Source organism: Solanum verrucosum, unplaced genomic scaffold (assembly GCF_900185275.1).
Source record: "Solanum verrucosum unplaced genomic scaffold, falcon-dt-bn FXZP01000103.1, whole genome shotgun sequence".
In the NCBI taxonomy this organism is placed as follows: Eukaryota; Viridiplantae; Streptophyta; class Magnoliopsida; order Solanales; family Solanaceae; genus Solanum; species Solanum verrucosum.
Genome location: NW_026020048.1, coordinates 2,677,358 through 2,694,355, shown reverse-complemented (window position 1 = coordinate 2,694,355; position 16,998 = coordinate 2,677,358). Strand labels below are relative to the sequence as shown.

The following is a 16,998-nucleotide window of genomic DNA, read 5'->3' as shown; positions in this document are numbered from 1 at the left end:
TCAATTAAGTTTAATACTTCTAAGTATCCTACGAAATATTGTCCTACTTAAATTAATTGAATCACGACATATATTTTGAAGATTTCCCTTCCTCAGTAATTGTCTTATTTGTCTAAACGAGATTGCAGTGTCCTGCTTGATGAGTTCTTTTTCTTTTTTATTATTCTATTATTTTGTTAAAACAGTTTCCATAAAATTAATTAATCAATATAATATAATATTAAGAAAGATTAAATTAGTCTTATCATAATTATTTATTATAATTTTAAGATTAGTGTTAGGAAACTAAACTAGGAGAGAACGGATTGCCCATTTGTATTGAATTAAAAAAAATAGTTTTTAAGTCAAAAATAAAAAAGTCAATCTGAAATGACTCTTAAGTCAAAAAATATAAAGTAGAGGTGACCTACTTTTGATTTTTGACTTATTTTAAGTCATTTTAGACCTTGCCAAACACTTTTTAACTTATTTTAAGTTATTTTTTATATTTGTCAAACACTTTCAAATTAAAAAAAACTGACTTAAAAATAGATTTAACCAACTTTTAAATCAATCAAAACATCTTTGAGAAGTCTCCAAATTTATTCCTAAAAAAATAGAAGAGTACCTAATCATAGATTAAAAGAATTTTGATGGGATGACTTTTTGGTGGAACTGAGGAATAAAGAACTTTCACAAAAACGCGTTTTTTGAAAATTTTCCCACTCCCATCCTTTTCGGTGTTGTATTTTTTCGTAAACCAAAAAGTCAATAGTCAATCTTTGAAATAAATAAAGAGAATTGATTATGGAAATTTTGAATGTATAGCTAACAATTCTATTTATATATTTGTGCTTGACGAGTTTAGTTTTGCGTAGACGATGGGGAACACAGCTATGAGTTTGTTGAAACGGCTGGTCATTTTACTGTTCCAATTTTATTACCTTTTCGATCTCAGCATAGGCCAGTCTAATTTCACTTCTTCTGTATGTAGTACAGATTCTAATATTACTGAGTTTTCCCCAAATAGTGCATATGACACTAACCTTAACACAATCCTCTCCTCTGTTTCGCGAAATATGGATAGTTTTGGATTCTATAATTCTTCCATAGGCCTAAACTCCGACACGGTTAGTGTCATCGCCCAATGTAGAGGAGATGTACAATTACAGGCATGTCGTGATTGTATAACTAATGCGACTCGTAAGATTCTAGAGGTATGTCCTTACAAGAGATGGGCCATTGGTTATTATGATCGTTGTATGCTACGATATTCAAATGAGTCCATCATAGGCAACGTTGCAAATCAACCAGGAAGAGTTTTATCTAACGGGCTAAATGCCTCGAGTTCCGATGAGTTTATGGGAGATCTAAGAACCTTGCTAGAAAGTTTACGAAGTCAAGCTTCACAGGGCGGTAAGAAGAAGTATGCTAGTAATAGTACTCAGGGTCCTGATTTTCAGACTATATATGTACTTGTACAGTGCACTGCGGATTTATCAGCTGAAAGTTGCATCAATTGTTTAAGCGCTGGCTATCAAAGTTTACCTCGCTGTGCATGTTATGGTAAGCGGGGTGTCAATTTTATGATGCCCAGCTGCAATTTTCGGTATGAAATTTACCCCTTTTTCGACGAGCTATCAACCCAAGCTCCACCACCCTTATCACCACCGCCACCTCCATCACCGCTGCCACCGCCACCATCAGGTAACTGAAATCTTTATGAATTGTTAGCAACTTCAACTCTGAACTAAAGGTGTGTTTGGCTCGAAGGAAAATGCTTTTTATGGATTAGAAGACTTTTAAGGCTGGTGATATTAAATATATCTTAACATCTTGTTATTAAAGATAAAATGAGAAGTTTAAGTAAATTGTTTGCAAATTTATAAAGTGATAATTATTTTAGGAATGGACACAACAAAAAGGAAATAGGTTCAGATAAACTAAAAACAAATACTCACTTGAAGAGTTCCTGCAGGAAAGGATGATAAAACAACTCGAACCATCATCATTATCGTTGTGCCAACTGTTATAGGTGTTATTCTTATTGTCTGTATTTCTGTCATCTTGATGAGGAGGCGAAGAAGGAAGCTAGTGAATGATATTCAGAGTAAGCCGTCGATTATTAACAGCAATGATTAAGTGAAGGTTGAACTGTTAAGACCATGTCTCACTGAAATTTTGTTGTATGTTTTTACTACTACTTTGATGAAGGTATACACGGTGATGATATTAGCACTGCAGAATCCTTTCAATATGATTTTTCAACAATTAGAGCAGCAACAGATAACTTCTCAAGCGCTAATAAGTTGGGACAGGGCGGATTTGGTCCTGTGTACAAGGTGATTGCTGATTAGCCTATTTGATGCATAAAAGGAAACTGTGACTTCATATAGCCGACTCTAATTTTGTTCAACTCATAATTTTTCAATTTGCACTCGTATTCTTCAGGGTAAGCTTCCAAATAGTCAAGAAGTAGCAGTGAAAAGATTGTCAGCAGATTCTGGCCAAGGTGATCTGGAATTCAAAAATGAGGTCATGTTGGTTGCTAGACTTCAACACAGGAATTTGGTTAGGTTGCTGGGATTTTGCCTTGATGGAACAGAGAGACTTCTTGTCTATGAATTTGTTCCAAATGCAAGCCTTGACCAATTTTTATTTGGTATGCATTGCTTAATGTTTTGTCAGTATAATTTATTATGTTGCCTGTCGTCTAGCTATCTGCCTTATTTTCTGGAGAACTAATTCCACTTGTTACAGGTAGTTACATATAGTAATAGTGACTTGATGTTGCAAAATTCTGCTATATTGTCTGTGTATAGAAGCTCAATTCATTATTATATATTTCATCTTGTTCCCAGATCCAGTTAAACGTAGGCAATTAGATTGGGAAAGGCGATCCAAAATCATAGGAGGCGTTGCTAAGGGAATTCTTTATCTACATGAGGATTCTAGACTTCGCATCATTCATCGTGATCTCAAAGCAAGTAATGTTCTACTTGATGAAGAAATGAATCCTAAAATTGCAGACTTTGGCATGGCAAGGCTATTTACATTGGATGAAACTCAAGGCAACACAAGTAGAATTGTCGGGACCTAGTAAGTTTTACATCTCTCAATATTATATAAACTGTTACTCCTTTTTCAGTTCACTGGGAAGGACTTTTAACCATTTAACCAGATTTAAAAGCAGCCTCAAGACAAAAGCAAATCATTCCTTGAAATAAATGTTTCAATATTGTTGGACTAGGACTTTTGGGATGTCTAAAATTTAACTTATTTGAGATGTATGGTCAGATACCTAGCGTTTTGTGCTCAATTTGGTCACTCCCAAAGTTGCAATATCTGATGATTATAATAAAGTTTATTTCAAGAAGAATGATCTTCTGCCAAAAGTTAGCGCTGTGAATAAATAGGCTAAATTTGATTTTGTCTAGAACAGAATTTGTCTTTTCAGCATATGAGTTCTCCTTGTTCAGAGAGGTTAGATATGATCTCATTGCAGCATTATATAAGATGTAGTCTTGACTCATCATAACTTGTACTTCTCTCAGCCAAGATCAATGGCCTAAGAGCTCTCACTAAGGAAAGGCGGAAAAAAAAAGACATCAAAACCATAATTACCCAATTTGCAGTACATATTAATTGCATCACAACATCAATAGCTCTGACTTTTAACATCAAGTTGTACGTTTCCTATTTTTGTAGCTTATTAGGTCTTGCTGATCCTACTGTTTATACTAACTAAACTGATTATTTTGGCCTTTTATCTCAAGTCCGGTTGATAGGAATGCAAACTGTGTAACAGAAAACTTTGACGATTGAATCATTTCTAAGTTGTGGAATGTTATGTAATTCTTGTTTTGCAGTGGATATATGGCACCAGAGTATGCAATGCACGGACAATTTTCAGTCAAGTCTGATGTTTTTAGCTTTGGAGTACTGGTCCTAGAAATTTTAAGTGGACAAAAGAACACTTGTTTCAGAAATGAAGAATCTGTGGAAGACCTTCTAAGCTATGTAAGTAAATAAGCTAATTGATCAACTACATTTCAATAGTCGGGACCATCCTTATGCATCAAATTGTTTTACATTGTCGATGTATAGAGTTTAAACTCTGAATTATAATATTGCAGGCATGGACGAACTGGCAAGAAGGAACAGCTGCAAATTTGATTGACCCCATGTTTAGGGGAAGTTCAGGACTGGTTCGTGACATCAAGAGATACATCCACATTGCCTTACTGTGCGTTCAAGAAAATATTGGTGATAGACCAACTATGGCTGCAGTAGTTCTCATGCTCAGTAGCCTCTCTCTGAGTCTACCCGTGCCTTCAGGGCCTGCATACTACACGCACAATGATATTAACCCAGAGATTTCACTTATTAAAGAGTACAATTCAAGATCGTCAGAACCTAGAGAATTAGCCAAAAATAAATCTATTTCTTCATCACGTAATGAGGCATCCATAACTGAATTATACCCTCGTTAACATCCTTAGACATAAGACCCCTTTTTTATGAGCTACTTTGTTATTTGTTCGAACTTTAATTAGTTTGGAATTAAGATTGATTTATTAATGGTTTTTGTGGTCCGCACAAAAGGCAACTTGTTTCATATGTATTAGTTGTATTATTACACTAGTAAAATAAGTTCAACTTGTATTGGAACTACCTTTATTTGTTCTTGTAATCTGAAAACTTGAAGCATCTATATGCTGTCTTAAATCACCAAGACCAATAGTCTGACCGTATAAGTTTCCACAGTTAAGAATCTACACTTTTATCTCTCCTATTATATATAATTAAAATTCAAGATTAATTGTGGCCTTGATACGTGACATTTTTATCTCTCCTATTATATATAGGTAATTTTTTAAAAAATTGAAATTGAAGATTAATTGTGGCATTGACATTATTTATAGATATAGATATACTCTCTTTGTCCCATGTTAGTTGATCATAATACTAAATATAGTTGTCTTATAGTAGTTGATTACCTTATTAAATCAAGAAATCATAAATTAGTTATTATTTTTATTTGCAATTAATTCTTTTTGAAAGTGTTCATATTTATTTCTAAAAATTTTGAAGAAATTTTTTATGGGGTAAATTAGTAAAATCATCATCTTATTTATGATTTCTTAAAAACTGTACAAAATAAAAAGTGATCAACTAATATAGAACGGAGAGAGTATACATTAAAAAGGATATAATTAAGAACCTTCACAAAACCTCGTTCTTTTGATCTATTTTTTCAAACTTGTCAATTACTTCGGAAGTTTCAACTCATAGAAAAAAGGGATAAGGGTTTGAAAAATACTTCAACTTTGATTGGATTTGTTGTTGCGATACTAAACTTTCATGAGGACCTATTACCTCCCTAGACTATTTAATACCGTATTTTAAACATATATATTTGTCCACGTGGACATAAAAAATAATGTAAAATTATAAATAGTAATGTGTCCACGTGAGCACATATATACCTTTAAAATACACTATTAAATAGTTCAGGGAATAAAAAATATGGTATTAAATAGTCTAGGGAAATAATAGGTCTTTATGAAAGTTTAGTATCACAACAGCAAATTCGATCAAAGTTAAGGTATTTTCAGACTCTTATCCCTAGAAAAAACCTCCCTATATTTTATCCTTAATTTGCCCACTCTCGTCCTTTTCAGTGTCTTAACTTTTCATTTTTGGTGACCAAGTCAATCCTTGTACTCCCTCTGTCTAACTATAGATGTTTATTAAGAAGCAACATATAATAAGAGTAATTTTACCAAATTATCTCATTAAATATAAGTCATTTAAATATTAAAAAATAAATAGTATTTAATAAGAAGGGTAAAATAGACCCAAAAATATAAATTATTCATTAATTTTATAAACTGAATAAGTATTATTGAAAATTCCAATATAGTATAATGGACAAGTAAAGATAGACGAAAAAATAATAAAATTGAACACGGAATTTTGAGTCTTTTTGACTCTGTAGCCATTCTATTTATATACTTGTGCTTGACGTATAGTTTTGCGCAGACGATGGGGAATACAGCTATGAGTTTCTTGAAATGACTCATCGTTCTAATGTTCCAATTGAAATAACACCAACGCTCTCTGAGATAAGTGTATTAGTTGATTTATTTATCAATTAAATATTTTAGTAATTACTTTCTCCGTCCAATAATAATTGTCCACTATATTAGTATAGTATTTTAAGATATTCAATAATATTTGTCCACTTTATGAAATCAATGGATAATTTTACACTTAATTCTTAATTTACCCTTATCATTAATTATAGTCATTTATCTATTACATTTTTCAAGACATTATATTTAGTACTCCCTTCGTTCCATTTTATATGTCACATTTTTACTTTGCACTTGCATTAAGAAATGATGAAACTTTACCTTTCTACCCTTATTTAATGTTTACTTAAGTCAACTTTATAATAAATGATGAATACATTTTCAAGATTAATTAACTACTCTATCAAGGATATAATAGGCAAAATATGGTAATTTATGCATAAATTTTATAAAATGACAAGTATTGTGGTCCAGCTATTTATAGAAAAGGATGATATATAAAATGGACGGAGGGAGTATAATCAAAGGATGATATAGTAAAATTACCTTTCTATTTTACACTCCCTTTGTCTCAATTTATGTGACTTACCTTTCTTTTTAGTCAGTCCCAAAAATATTGACACATTTCTATATTAAGTAACAATCTAACTATAAAATGTCTGTTTTACCCTTAATGAAATAGTTTACAGTCACACAAATTTCTATCATTCATTTTGGACCACAAGTTTTAAAAGTCTTCCTTTCTTTCTTAAACTCCGTGCCGAGTCAAACTACCTCACATAAAATGAGACAGAGGGAGTAGTTTCTTAATAAATGTGCAAAATCAATAGTGGACAACTATTATTAGATAGAGGGAGTACTATTATTTTTATCACTGATAATAACTATTTTCGTGTAGGTGTACACCACGAAATAATATAACGACCCACTAGCTATCTTAAAAAAGACATATGTTCATCGAATTTATATACAAATTTTACAAAACACTATTTTCAATGGACAATAACTTCTTAATGTGTATGTAACGGTGAAAAGATGGAGGCTACAATTTCTTAAAAAAGAAGGCGAAAAGCCAAAAATTTAAGATATGAAATATTTTGCAAATCATAATCAACATTTAAATTATAACCATAATCTAAGCTTGTGTATATTTTCTCTTCAGTTTCTGTGCAAAATATCGCACACTAATTATAACTTGTTAAAAATATTTATACTAACTCGCATGGGTGGCACGTGTTGGAAAACTTGTAGATTAATAAAAGTTAGATGGGATGACTTTTGGTGGACCGAAGAATAAAGAAGCTTCACAGAAGCGCGTTTTTTTAAATTTTCAAGGCATAGAAAGCCACCTCCATCCTTTTCATTGACGAAGAAGTCCGTAGTCAATTTTTGAAATAAATAAAATTGAGCATGAAATTTTTGAAGGTGTAGTAGCCATTCTATTTATACAATTGTCTCTGATACATTAGATAGTGAAGAGAGCTATGAGTTTCTTGAAATGGCTGGTTTTTGTAATGTTCCAATTTAATTACATTTTTCACCTCAGCATAGCACAGCCTGAATTCGAATTTCATGTATGTGCAGATTCTAATATTACTGAGTTTTCCCCAAATAGTGCATATGACACTAACCTTAACACAACCCTCTCCTCTGTTTCACGAAATATGGATAGTTTTGGATTCTATAATACTTCCATAGGCCTAAACTCCGACACGATTAGTGTCATCGCGCAATGTAGAGGGGATGTACAATTACAGGTATGCCGTGATTGTATAAATAATGCGACCCGTAAGATTCTAGAGGTATGTCCTTACAAGAAATCGGCCTTTGGTTATTATGAAAGTTGTCAGCTACGATATTCAAATGAGTCCATCATAGGCACCGTGTTAACAAACCCGAAAAACATTTTGTATAGCACGGCAAATGCCTCGAATCCCGATTTTATGGAAGATGTAAGAACCTTGTTAGAAAGTTTACGAAGTCAAGCTTCACAGGGCGGTAAGAAGAAGTACGCTAGTAATAGTACTCGGGGCCCTGATTTTCAGACTATATATGCACTTGTACAGTGCACTGCGGATTTATCAGCTGAAAGTTGCATCAATTGTTTAAGCGCTGGCTATCGAACTTTACCTAACTGTGAATGTTATGGTAAGATTGGTCTCAGATATAGAATGCCCAGCTGCAAATTTCAGTATGAAATTAGCCTCTTTTTCAACCAGCTACCGACAGAAGCTCCGCCACCCTTATCACCACCGCCACTTCCATCATCACTGCCTCTGCAGCCGCCGCCACCACCACCACCATCAGGTATGTCAAATCTTCATGAAATTGTTAGCCAGTTCAACTCTTAAATTGCTAAGTCATGCTTTTACAGGAAAATAATATTTTTAAAGAAGAAATAGACGCTTTTGAAATTTTGAGATTTAAATCATATTGTAACATTTATGTGATAAGAAGACTTTTAAAATTGGTGATATTAAAATATATCCTAACATTGAGTGGTAATATAATCTTGTTATTAAGAATAAAATGAGAAGCTTAACTAAATTATTTCCAAATTTATGAAGTGATCATTATTTTAGAAACACGGACACAACAAAAAGGAAATAGGGTCACATAAACTAAAACAAAGTATAGCCTAACCAATACTAACTTGAAGAGTTCCTGCAGGAGAGGATGATAAAACAAATCGAACCGTCATCATTATCAGTGTGTCAACTGTTACAGTTGTTATTCTTGTTGTTTGTATTACTCTCATCATGATGAGGAGGCGAAAGAGGAAGCTAGTGAAAAATATTCAGAGTAAGGCGTAGCTTATTAACAGGCAATGATTTCGGAAAGTTGAACTGTTAAGACTGTATTTCACTGAAATTTTGTTGTATGTTTTACTACTACTTTGATGAAGGTATACATGGGGATGATATTACCACTGCAGAATCCTTTCAATATGATTTTTCAACAATTAGAGCAGCAACAGATAACTTCTCAAGCAATAATAAATTGGGACAGGGTGGATTTGGTCCTGTGTACAAGGTGATTGCTGATTTAGCCTACTTGATGCATAAAAGGACACTGTGACTGACTGACATCATATAGCTGACTCTTTCTTCAACTCATAATTTTTCAATTTGCGCTCTCGTCTGCTTCAGGGTAAGCTTCCAAATAGTCAAGAAGTAGCAGTGAAAAGATTGTCATCAGATTCTGGCCAAGGTGATCTGGAATTCAAAAATGAGGTCATGTTGGTTGCTAGACTTCAACACAGGAATTTGGTTAGGTTACTGGGATTTTGCTTCGATGGAACAGAGAGACTGCTTATCTATGAATATGTTCCCAATGCAAGCCTTGACCACTTTTTATTTGGTATGAATTAACATATTGCTTAATGTTTTGTCGGTATAATATGACATGTTGACTGTCGTCTAGCTATCTGCCTTATTATTCTGGAGAACTAATCCACTTGTTACAGGTAGTTACCTATAGTAATAGTGACTTGATGTGAAGCTCAATTCATAATTATATTTTTCATCTTGTTCCCAGATCCAGTTAAACGTAGGCAATTAGATTGGGAAAGGCGATCCAAAATCATAGGAGGCATTGCTAAGGGAATTCTTTATCTACATGAGGATTCTAGACTTCGCATAATTCATCGTGATCTCAAAGCAAGTAATGTTCTACTTGATGAAGAAATGAATCCTAAAATTGCAGACTTTGGCATGGCAAGGCTATTTACATTGGATGAAACTCAAGGCAACACAAGTAGAATTGTCGGGACCTAGTAAGTTTTACACCTCTGAATATTATAGACTGTTACTCCTTTTTCAGATCACTGGGAAGAACTTTTAACCATTTAACCAGATTTAAAAGCTGCCTCGAGATAAAAGCAAATCATTCCTTGAAAGAATGCTTCAATATTGTTGGACTAGGACTAGGACTAGGACCTAGTAAGTCCGGTTTATAGGAATGCGAACTATGTGTAACAAAAAACTTTAACAATTGAATCATTTCTAAGCTGTGGAATGTTATGTAATTCTTGTTTTGCAGTGGATATATGGCACCAGAGTATGCAATGCATGGACAATTTTCAGTCAAGTCCGATGTTTTTAGCTTTGGAGTACTAGTCCTAGAAATTTTAAGTGGACAAAAGAACACTTGTTTCAGAAATGGAGAATCTGTGGAAGACCTTCTGTGCTCTGTAAGTAACTAAGTTAATTGATCAACTACATTTGAATAGTTGGGACCATCCTTATGCATCAAATTGTTTTACATTGTCGATGTATAGAGTTTAAACTTTGAATTATAATATTGCAGGCATGGACGAACTGGCAAGAAGGAACAGCTGCAAATTTGATTGACCCCATGTTTAGGGGAAGTTCAGGACTGGTTCGTGACATAATGAGATACATCCACATTGCTTTATTGTGCGTTCAAGAAAATATTGGTGATAGACCAACAATGGCAGCTGTAGTCCTCATGCTCAGTAGCCTCTCTCTGAGCCTTCCCGTGCCTTCAGGGCCTGCATACTATTCACACGATAATATTTGCCCAGAGATTTCACTCATTGAAGAGTACAATTCAAGATCGACAGAACCTAGAGAATTAGCCAAAAGTAAATCTATTTCTTCATCACGTAATGAGGCATCCATAACTGAGTTATACCCTCGTTAACATTCTTAGGCATAATACCCTACTTTTCTGAGCTACTTTGTTATTTGTTCGAACTCTAATTAGTTTGGAATTGAGATTGATTACTCCGCACAAAAGGCAACTTGTTTCAACTAGTATTGGAACTACCTGTTTTTGTTCTTGTAATCTAAAATCACCAAGACCAATAGTCTAATGGTATAGGTTTCCGCAGTTAAGAATCTAAACTTTTGATATGAAACTTTGGAGGTATTCTTTGCGAATCAAATTCTTGTATAAAATTTTCATCTAATTCACCCTTTTCTTGTAGTGAAATTGGCAAGAACCCATTTATATTGCATTAGTAACTTATTAAAGAGCCATTTGTCCAGGAGAATTATTTACTTTTCTTAGTGAAATAAGTTTTTATTTTATTTTAAAATCAGTGTTTGATTATAAAATTTTCAAATTCACTTCGAGTTGAATTCCAAAATTAGAGAAGTGTTCCAAACTCGTTTTACAACTCCATATTCACAATTTCCAAATAAAGAACTCTATTCTCTTCATTGCAAAAAAATATAACCAAGCAAAATGTTGTATTCAACTCCAACTTAATAAATTTAAATAAAATAAAAAATATTGGAATTTATGGCTAAATGTCTACTCAATTGCACTAAAATAGAAGGTCAGAATATCTATAGCTTTGCAAATATGAAAGGTAAAAAGAGTTCAAGGGTATAATGGTAATACCTTTTTATATAAGATCATGAAATCACAAACTTTAAATGGAAAATACCCTAAAATATCCTTGAACTATTGAAATTGATACAAAATTATCCTACGTTAATCTATTAGCCACAAAATATCCTTGACATTCACCTTTATGATACCATAGTACCCTTATTACAAACGGTCTCATTAATTGGATTAATTAACCTTCTCATTAAATATGTGGCACGTTTTGATTCATTGGATAGATAATTATTCAAAATTAATTTAACCCATCCCAAATTTGGATCCTTAAATGGCCCGACCCAACTAAAAAATCCATTATTCTAAAGGGGCATTCCATTAACCTAAAACTTCCCAATGTTCTTGAAGTTGCTTTCTTCTTCTTCCTCTCTATCCTCTGAAGTTATCCAACTTTACTAAAATAATTATCAAGTTAAATTTCCTGGAAGTACACATAACTTCAAGTTATGTGGGCCTAGGACTGTTCATGGTTATGGTTATAAAACCAAACCAAACCGCCATTCGAACCAAATCGATTAAAAAAATCGATATTTGATTTGATTTGGTTAGGTTTGATTTTAAATTTTGAAAAATTGCTATTATTTGGTTTAGTTTTGGTTTTACTAAAAACTAACCACAAAAATAACCAAACCGAACCGAGAAGTTATATATATAAATTTTATAATTATTTATAAATAAAATATAAGTATTTTGATAAATTTTAATCAACTTAAGTCTTTATTTTACTATTTTCTGAAGTTCAACGTTTAAATTTTAGCCCAACTATTAAAACCTAATCTAAATCCCTCAATATTCATTACTTTAAAATCACACTCTCTTTGTATTTTATAAAATTTTCTAACACAACATTGAATAATTTAAAGCTCAAGCTAAAGAAGATGGTAATTGATTAGTTTTTACTATGAAATATTGGTTGTTTTTTTTAGAAGTAATTCTCCAATATTTTAAGATGTAATTTTATTGAAAAGTCTCTCCAGAATATTGAACCAACTGTATGCTATTGACAATGAGTTTTTTTAGTTTCTGAAACTTGGTAGATTTGATGAATCACTTTGTTCGTGTAATAGCTTATTTGTGAATTATTCATGTACTAAGTGTTTGTGTCTATCGAGATGCGTATTCCTCAACAAACTTATTACTTTTGAATCGAAAAAACCTAACCAAACCGACTGTTATTTTTATGATTTGGTTTGGTTTGATTTTAGAAATTTAAAAATCGATTTAAATTGATTTGGTTTTAATTTTAACTAATAACCGATCTAAATCAAACCATGAATACTCCTGTATGTGGCATTGGTTCAAGCGGGAAAAGTTGCCATCCTCAACCTACACAAAGACTAAAAGCAGAGCCGTATTTGAAAAGGAGCTTATTCTAAATCACTAATTTTTACCTATTCGCAAATCACTAATTCCTCTTTCTTGGAGCCGATAATTTGCTTCGCATTCTGTTTGGATTGATTGTAAACCAGGGAATCTGAAATAACCACATCAAATCGAGTAGTTCTTCGTGAAAATAGGATTTTGTTCTTTCTTGGACATTTTTTCAGATAAATGAATAACTGTTGTTTATCATTTTCCTTGAAAGTTTAGCAAAAAATTCGATCTGGTGTGTATTTTGGGTATATTAGTTATTCTTGATCGTGCTTTGTTTAGTATTCTTGAAAATTCAGCAAAAAATTGATCTTTGTGTGTTTTGGGGTAAATTAATTGTTCTTGGTAGTGCTCTGTTTAATATTCATGAAACTTCAGCAAAAAGTTCATTTTTGGGTATATATCAGTTGTTCTTGGTCATGCTCTGTTTAATATTCTTGGAAATTCAACAAACAAAAAAAATCGATCCGAGTGTGTGTGTTTGGGGTGATAAAATGGGTTTTAAATGATTTTGGGGCGGGTCTGATTTTGGGAATGAGTTGGGTTTTTAATTAATTTAGGTTAATTAAAATATGACCAATAAATGACTGCCACATCATTAATGAATTTATTAAATGAGTTTAAATTGGTAGCAGTTTGGGATAAGGATAATATAGGGCCATAAAGGTAGATGTCAAGGGTATTTTGTGGTCAATATGTTAACGGAGAGTTGTTGACACTCAATTTTGGACCTCTACAATATAGATTAATGTCGAGCTTCTTCAATTTCAAGCAATTTAAAATAATTAACGTTATAAGATTTCAAGAAAAATAAAATAGTTTGCAAGTTATTTTATATAGTTTTATATGTTTTAGATAATTATGTATATAATTAGTATATTTTATAAATTTTCAAAAATCGTCTCAAAAAGATTTTAAGTTTACTTAATTAGTTGATTAATCGGTTTAGTTAATTAATACTTATTTTTTGAGTTATTAGTTTATAATTAAGTTAATTATTTTATTTAGTTAAAATTAAGAAGCTCATTAATTAATCAATATTAATTCATCTTATTTAAATTTTAGTCAAATTCCCTAAATTAAACTCAAGTTGGCTAACTTCTTAATTCCCATTTGGCCATAATTGCATCCATGTGGCTATTTTTCCTAACTCAATTTAAACATGTGTAACTTACAAAAATAGCTATAATTTTAGGGTTATTAGATTGAAATAGCTATAAGTATCATATTTACAAAAAATAGCTACACTTTGTGTTACAAAATGGCTATATCCATATATATGTGTTTTTTCTTTTAATACAAAAATTAATTTGCCACTAAATAAGGTAAATTGGTTAATGTAACTGACAAGGCTTTTTTCCATCCCTTAAACCCACAAATTTGGCACTTTAAATATGTAATTGACCACTACCTTTTAGGATTCTTATCAGTTTAAAAATAAAAATTATGTTTGCTCTTTCTTCTTCAATTGACGCCTAAGAAAAATACAATTCAATGGCTACCATCACAGTTTTGATCCGGCATTCCGGAAAATGGAGCGAAGAGAATTGCTATGTAGAATATAGCATTGACAGGATAGTGTTGAAGGAATATGCTTCATATTCTGATTTATGGCAGTATGTATATTAATGAAAGGTTAATTTTTTGTGAGAAAAATAATATTTCTAGTATTCAGTTGATTATGCTTTCATTTATTTAAGTATTTAATGTATAGAATGTATAAATGAAATTACGTATAGATTCTAGGTTGTCCCGTCACCTGATTACATTTATTTAGTACGTGATGAAGGGAAGACTTATATCGTATGCTTGGAAAAGAAGACTTGCAATTGCAACAGGTTTCAAGTTGACGGAATATCGTGTGCACATGCGTGGAGGGTGTTGAAAAAAAACATTCTTCTAGATGAATATTGTTCAGACTTTTACAAGCCAGAAACAATATTGAAAACATATGAAGTGCATGTGTATCCTCTCCTTGACAAAAGTGAATGGAATATACCTGAACACATTGCTACTGAAGGTGTGTTGCCACCAAAATACAAGTGACCTCCGGGAAGGCCAAAGAAGCAACGGGAGAAGTCATTTAGCGAGTTGAGTAAAAGGAAGGGTACAAATTCTTATAGTACATGTGGACAGCATGGTCATAATAGGCAGTCCATGTCAAACTGCAACACGGAATGCATAGGACCTGATACATCCCACTATTGAAGTGTTCTTTTACTTAATTATCGTTATGTAGAATAAATGAATAAAAAATTTCTTATTTGCCTTTTGAAATATTTGTTTCTTTGTTTACTTGCTTAAATTATAAATTAACTTGAATATTATCTCAATACTCAATTTGATACTATTAATATGTATTGACACACCCAAACTACTGATAATACGTGAATATAGTTATACTTGATAATATATTGGTGAATACATATATAAAACAGTTATACTAGTGAAAATTTTGATTAATATAACACACAACCTATAAAAATAGAAAAGGAACAATGTTCTCTGTATACGCTTACATATTATTTACTTTAAAAACATATAATAATGTAATTACTACCAACATTTATTGTATGTTTATCACTTTTAAGAATGTAAGTATCCAAATTTCTTTAAGCAATAACTGATGATAAATGAATATAATAATACTTGTGTATATTTTGATATGAAAAAGACTCTAGCATACATTTATACTATTGAATATGTTGATAAAAAAACACAGGTGAACAAATTGATTACCAAAAGTAGATATCCAAGTGTATATCTGAACTGTACATTTATACAAACACACATCCATCTCTTCCTACCATTACATTGAATGCAATAACTCCAACAACAAGTTTAACAAAGTAGCTATCAAAACAGTAATGCAACATGATCATATATAAATAGAAGAGTTGATAATGTTTGACAAAAAACAAAAATATTAGTTTTAACCATAAGCATTAAATAGAAGTTCAAAATGATAACTAGGATAAGAAACTAATCGATTCTAACAAATTGACTATTATCGATTCTTGTGGGTGGCCTGATCATTCTGGATGGTGCCTCATTCTCACTAATAGCACATTCTTCCGTCTTTTTCGATGTATATTCCCACAATAGTGCGCCGTATCTGATGCGGTGTAACTTAGAATCAAGGTATTGAACTGGAATACCTTCACCCTCACTTAGGTACTCTGCAAATGCTAGCAAATATATCCCACAATCCCTGATAAATGAGGAAAATACATTACTTATTAAATAGGATACTGTTTTAAAAAATATATATATTAAGAGAATGACAACATTTACTACAGTCATCTTCAGTCATCTTTAGAAAACAAAATGACAACATAACTCTAAATACACTAGAAGGTATTCAAAAATGTAAAGGTATTCAAATACAATAGAACGTATTCAAAGTGTAATGGTATGCGATTTTTGATGGGCAAAGAGTTTGTGATTTTGTGGATTCTACTAGGAGATGAAGTTGATTTAGGAGTAATAGAATTGATTTGAGGATAAAGATTTTGAATTAGGGATAATCAAAGAAGGCTGAAAAAGTGGGAATAGGAAAGAGAAAGCGTGAAAAGTGGGAAAAAGTAAATTTTATGGGTGTGAATTGTATTTTGCTATTTATTAATTAAATATATCCATAAACTATAAATAAAGTATAGTGTAGCTATATTATTTTAATATAATATGTAGTTTGACATTTTTTGTAGTTTTTCCTTTAAACATCACCTTTAAACCCAATCAAAACCCAATTTTGGACTTTCTATTTTGCAATTTCCAGCAGTCCAACATCAAACCAGCCCATCTCCTTTCTTCAGCCCAAAAATGGCAACAACAGCAGCTGACCCACTCCAAAATAGACCGACTCAATTCCATTAACCCAGGCCCAACAATACATATGTACAACAATACTAAAAATAACACTAGCGCATACTCGATCGACCCCACGCTTCTCCTCCACCAGAAACGCTGCAACCCAGTGAAAATTGCTGAAGTCCAGCGATTTCAGCAGCCCAGAATCGCGAGCATCGCGACCCGAGTCCAGCAACAAAGCAATCCAACGTGTCCCCATCTTGACGCCTCGTTCGTCCTTATTTCAAATCAAGCAGCCTCAGATCATGGTTCCGTTGAGGAATTGTACGATTTTCGTACTAAAGGAGCTGGCCAGCCTTATCTTTTA

The 16,998-nt window shown here is 32.3% G+C and overlaps 1 protein-coding gene and 1 long non-coding RNA gene across 4 annotated transcripts; one reads left to right on the top strand and one right to left on the bottom strand.

The window, feature by feature from the left end:
- Positions 1–852: 852 nt before the first annotated feature.
- Positions 853–10,858, top strand: LOC125821864 (cysteine-rich receptor-like protein kinase 44). 3 transcript variants are annotated; one of them, XM_049501226.1, is made up of 7 exons: positions 853–1,686; positions 8,748–8,879; positions 8,983–9,110; positions 9,227–9,437; positions 9,615–9,852; positions 10,119–10,269; positions 10,386–10,858. In XM_049501226.1, exons 1-7 carry the CDS (start codon positions 861–863, stop codon positions 10,740–10,742), a joined length of 2,043 nt encoding a protein of 680 aa, XP_049357183.1. In that variant the 5' UTR covers positions 853–860; the 3' UTR covers positions 10,743–10,858. The 3 variants fall into 3 exon arrangements, with proteins under 3 accessions (XP_049357183.1, XP_049357184.1, XP_049357185.1); XM_049501227.1 differs by lacking the exons at positions 8,748–8,879; positions 8,983–9,110; positions 9,227–9,437; ... (1 more) ...; positions 10,119–10,269; positions 10,386–10,858 and adding exons at positions 1,958–2,089; positions 2,194–2,321; positions 2,431–2,641; ... (1 more) ...; positions 3,849–3,999; positions 4,116–4,505; XM_049501228.1 differs by lacking the exon at positions 853–1,686 and adding an exon at positions 7,532–8,349 and having other exon boundaries at positions 8,737–8,879.
- LOC125821878 (uncharacterized) lies at positions 4,173–10,793 on the bottom strand. Its single transcript, XR_007442620.1, has 2 exons — positions 10,666–10,793; positions 4,173–4,395 (listed from the first exon to the last, which is right to left on the bottom strand). It is a non-coding gene; the product is annotated as an uncharacterized LOC125821878 (long non-coding RNA).
- Positions 10,859–16,998: the final 6,140 nt, after the last annotated feature.

Excerpts from the sequence above, each read along its gene's own strand:
- LOC125821864 (XM_049501226.1), top strand. The coding sequence starts at position 861 with ATGGGGAACACAGCTATGAGTTTGTTGAAACGGCTGGTCATTTTACTG. Across the intron at positions 8,880-8,982 it reads GCTAGTGAAAAATATTCAGA|GTATACATGGGGATGATATT; the intron begins GTAAGGCGTAGC and ends ACTTTGATGAAG. Across the intron at positions 10,270-10,385 it reads TGGAAGACCTTCTGTGCTCT|GCATGGACGAACTGGCAAGA; the intron begins GTAAGTAACTAA and ends ATAATATTGCAG.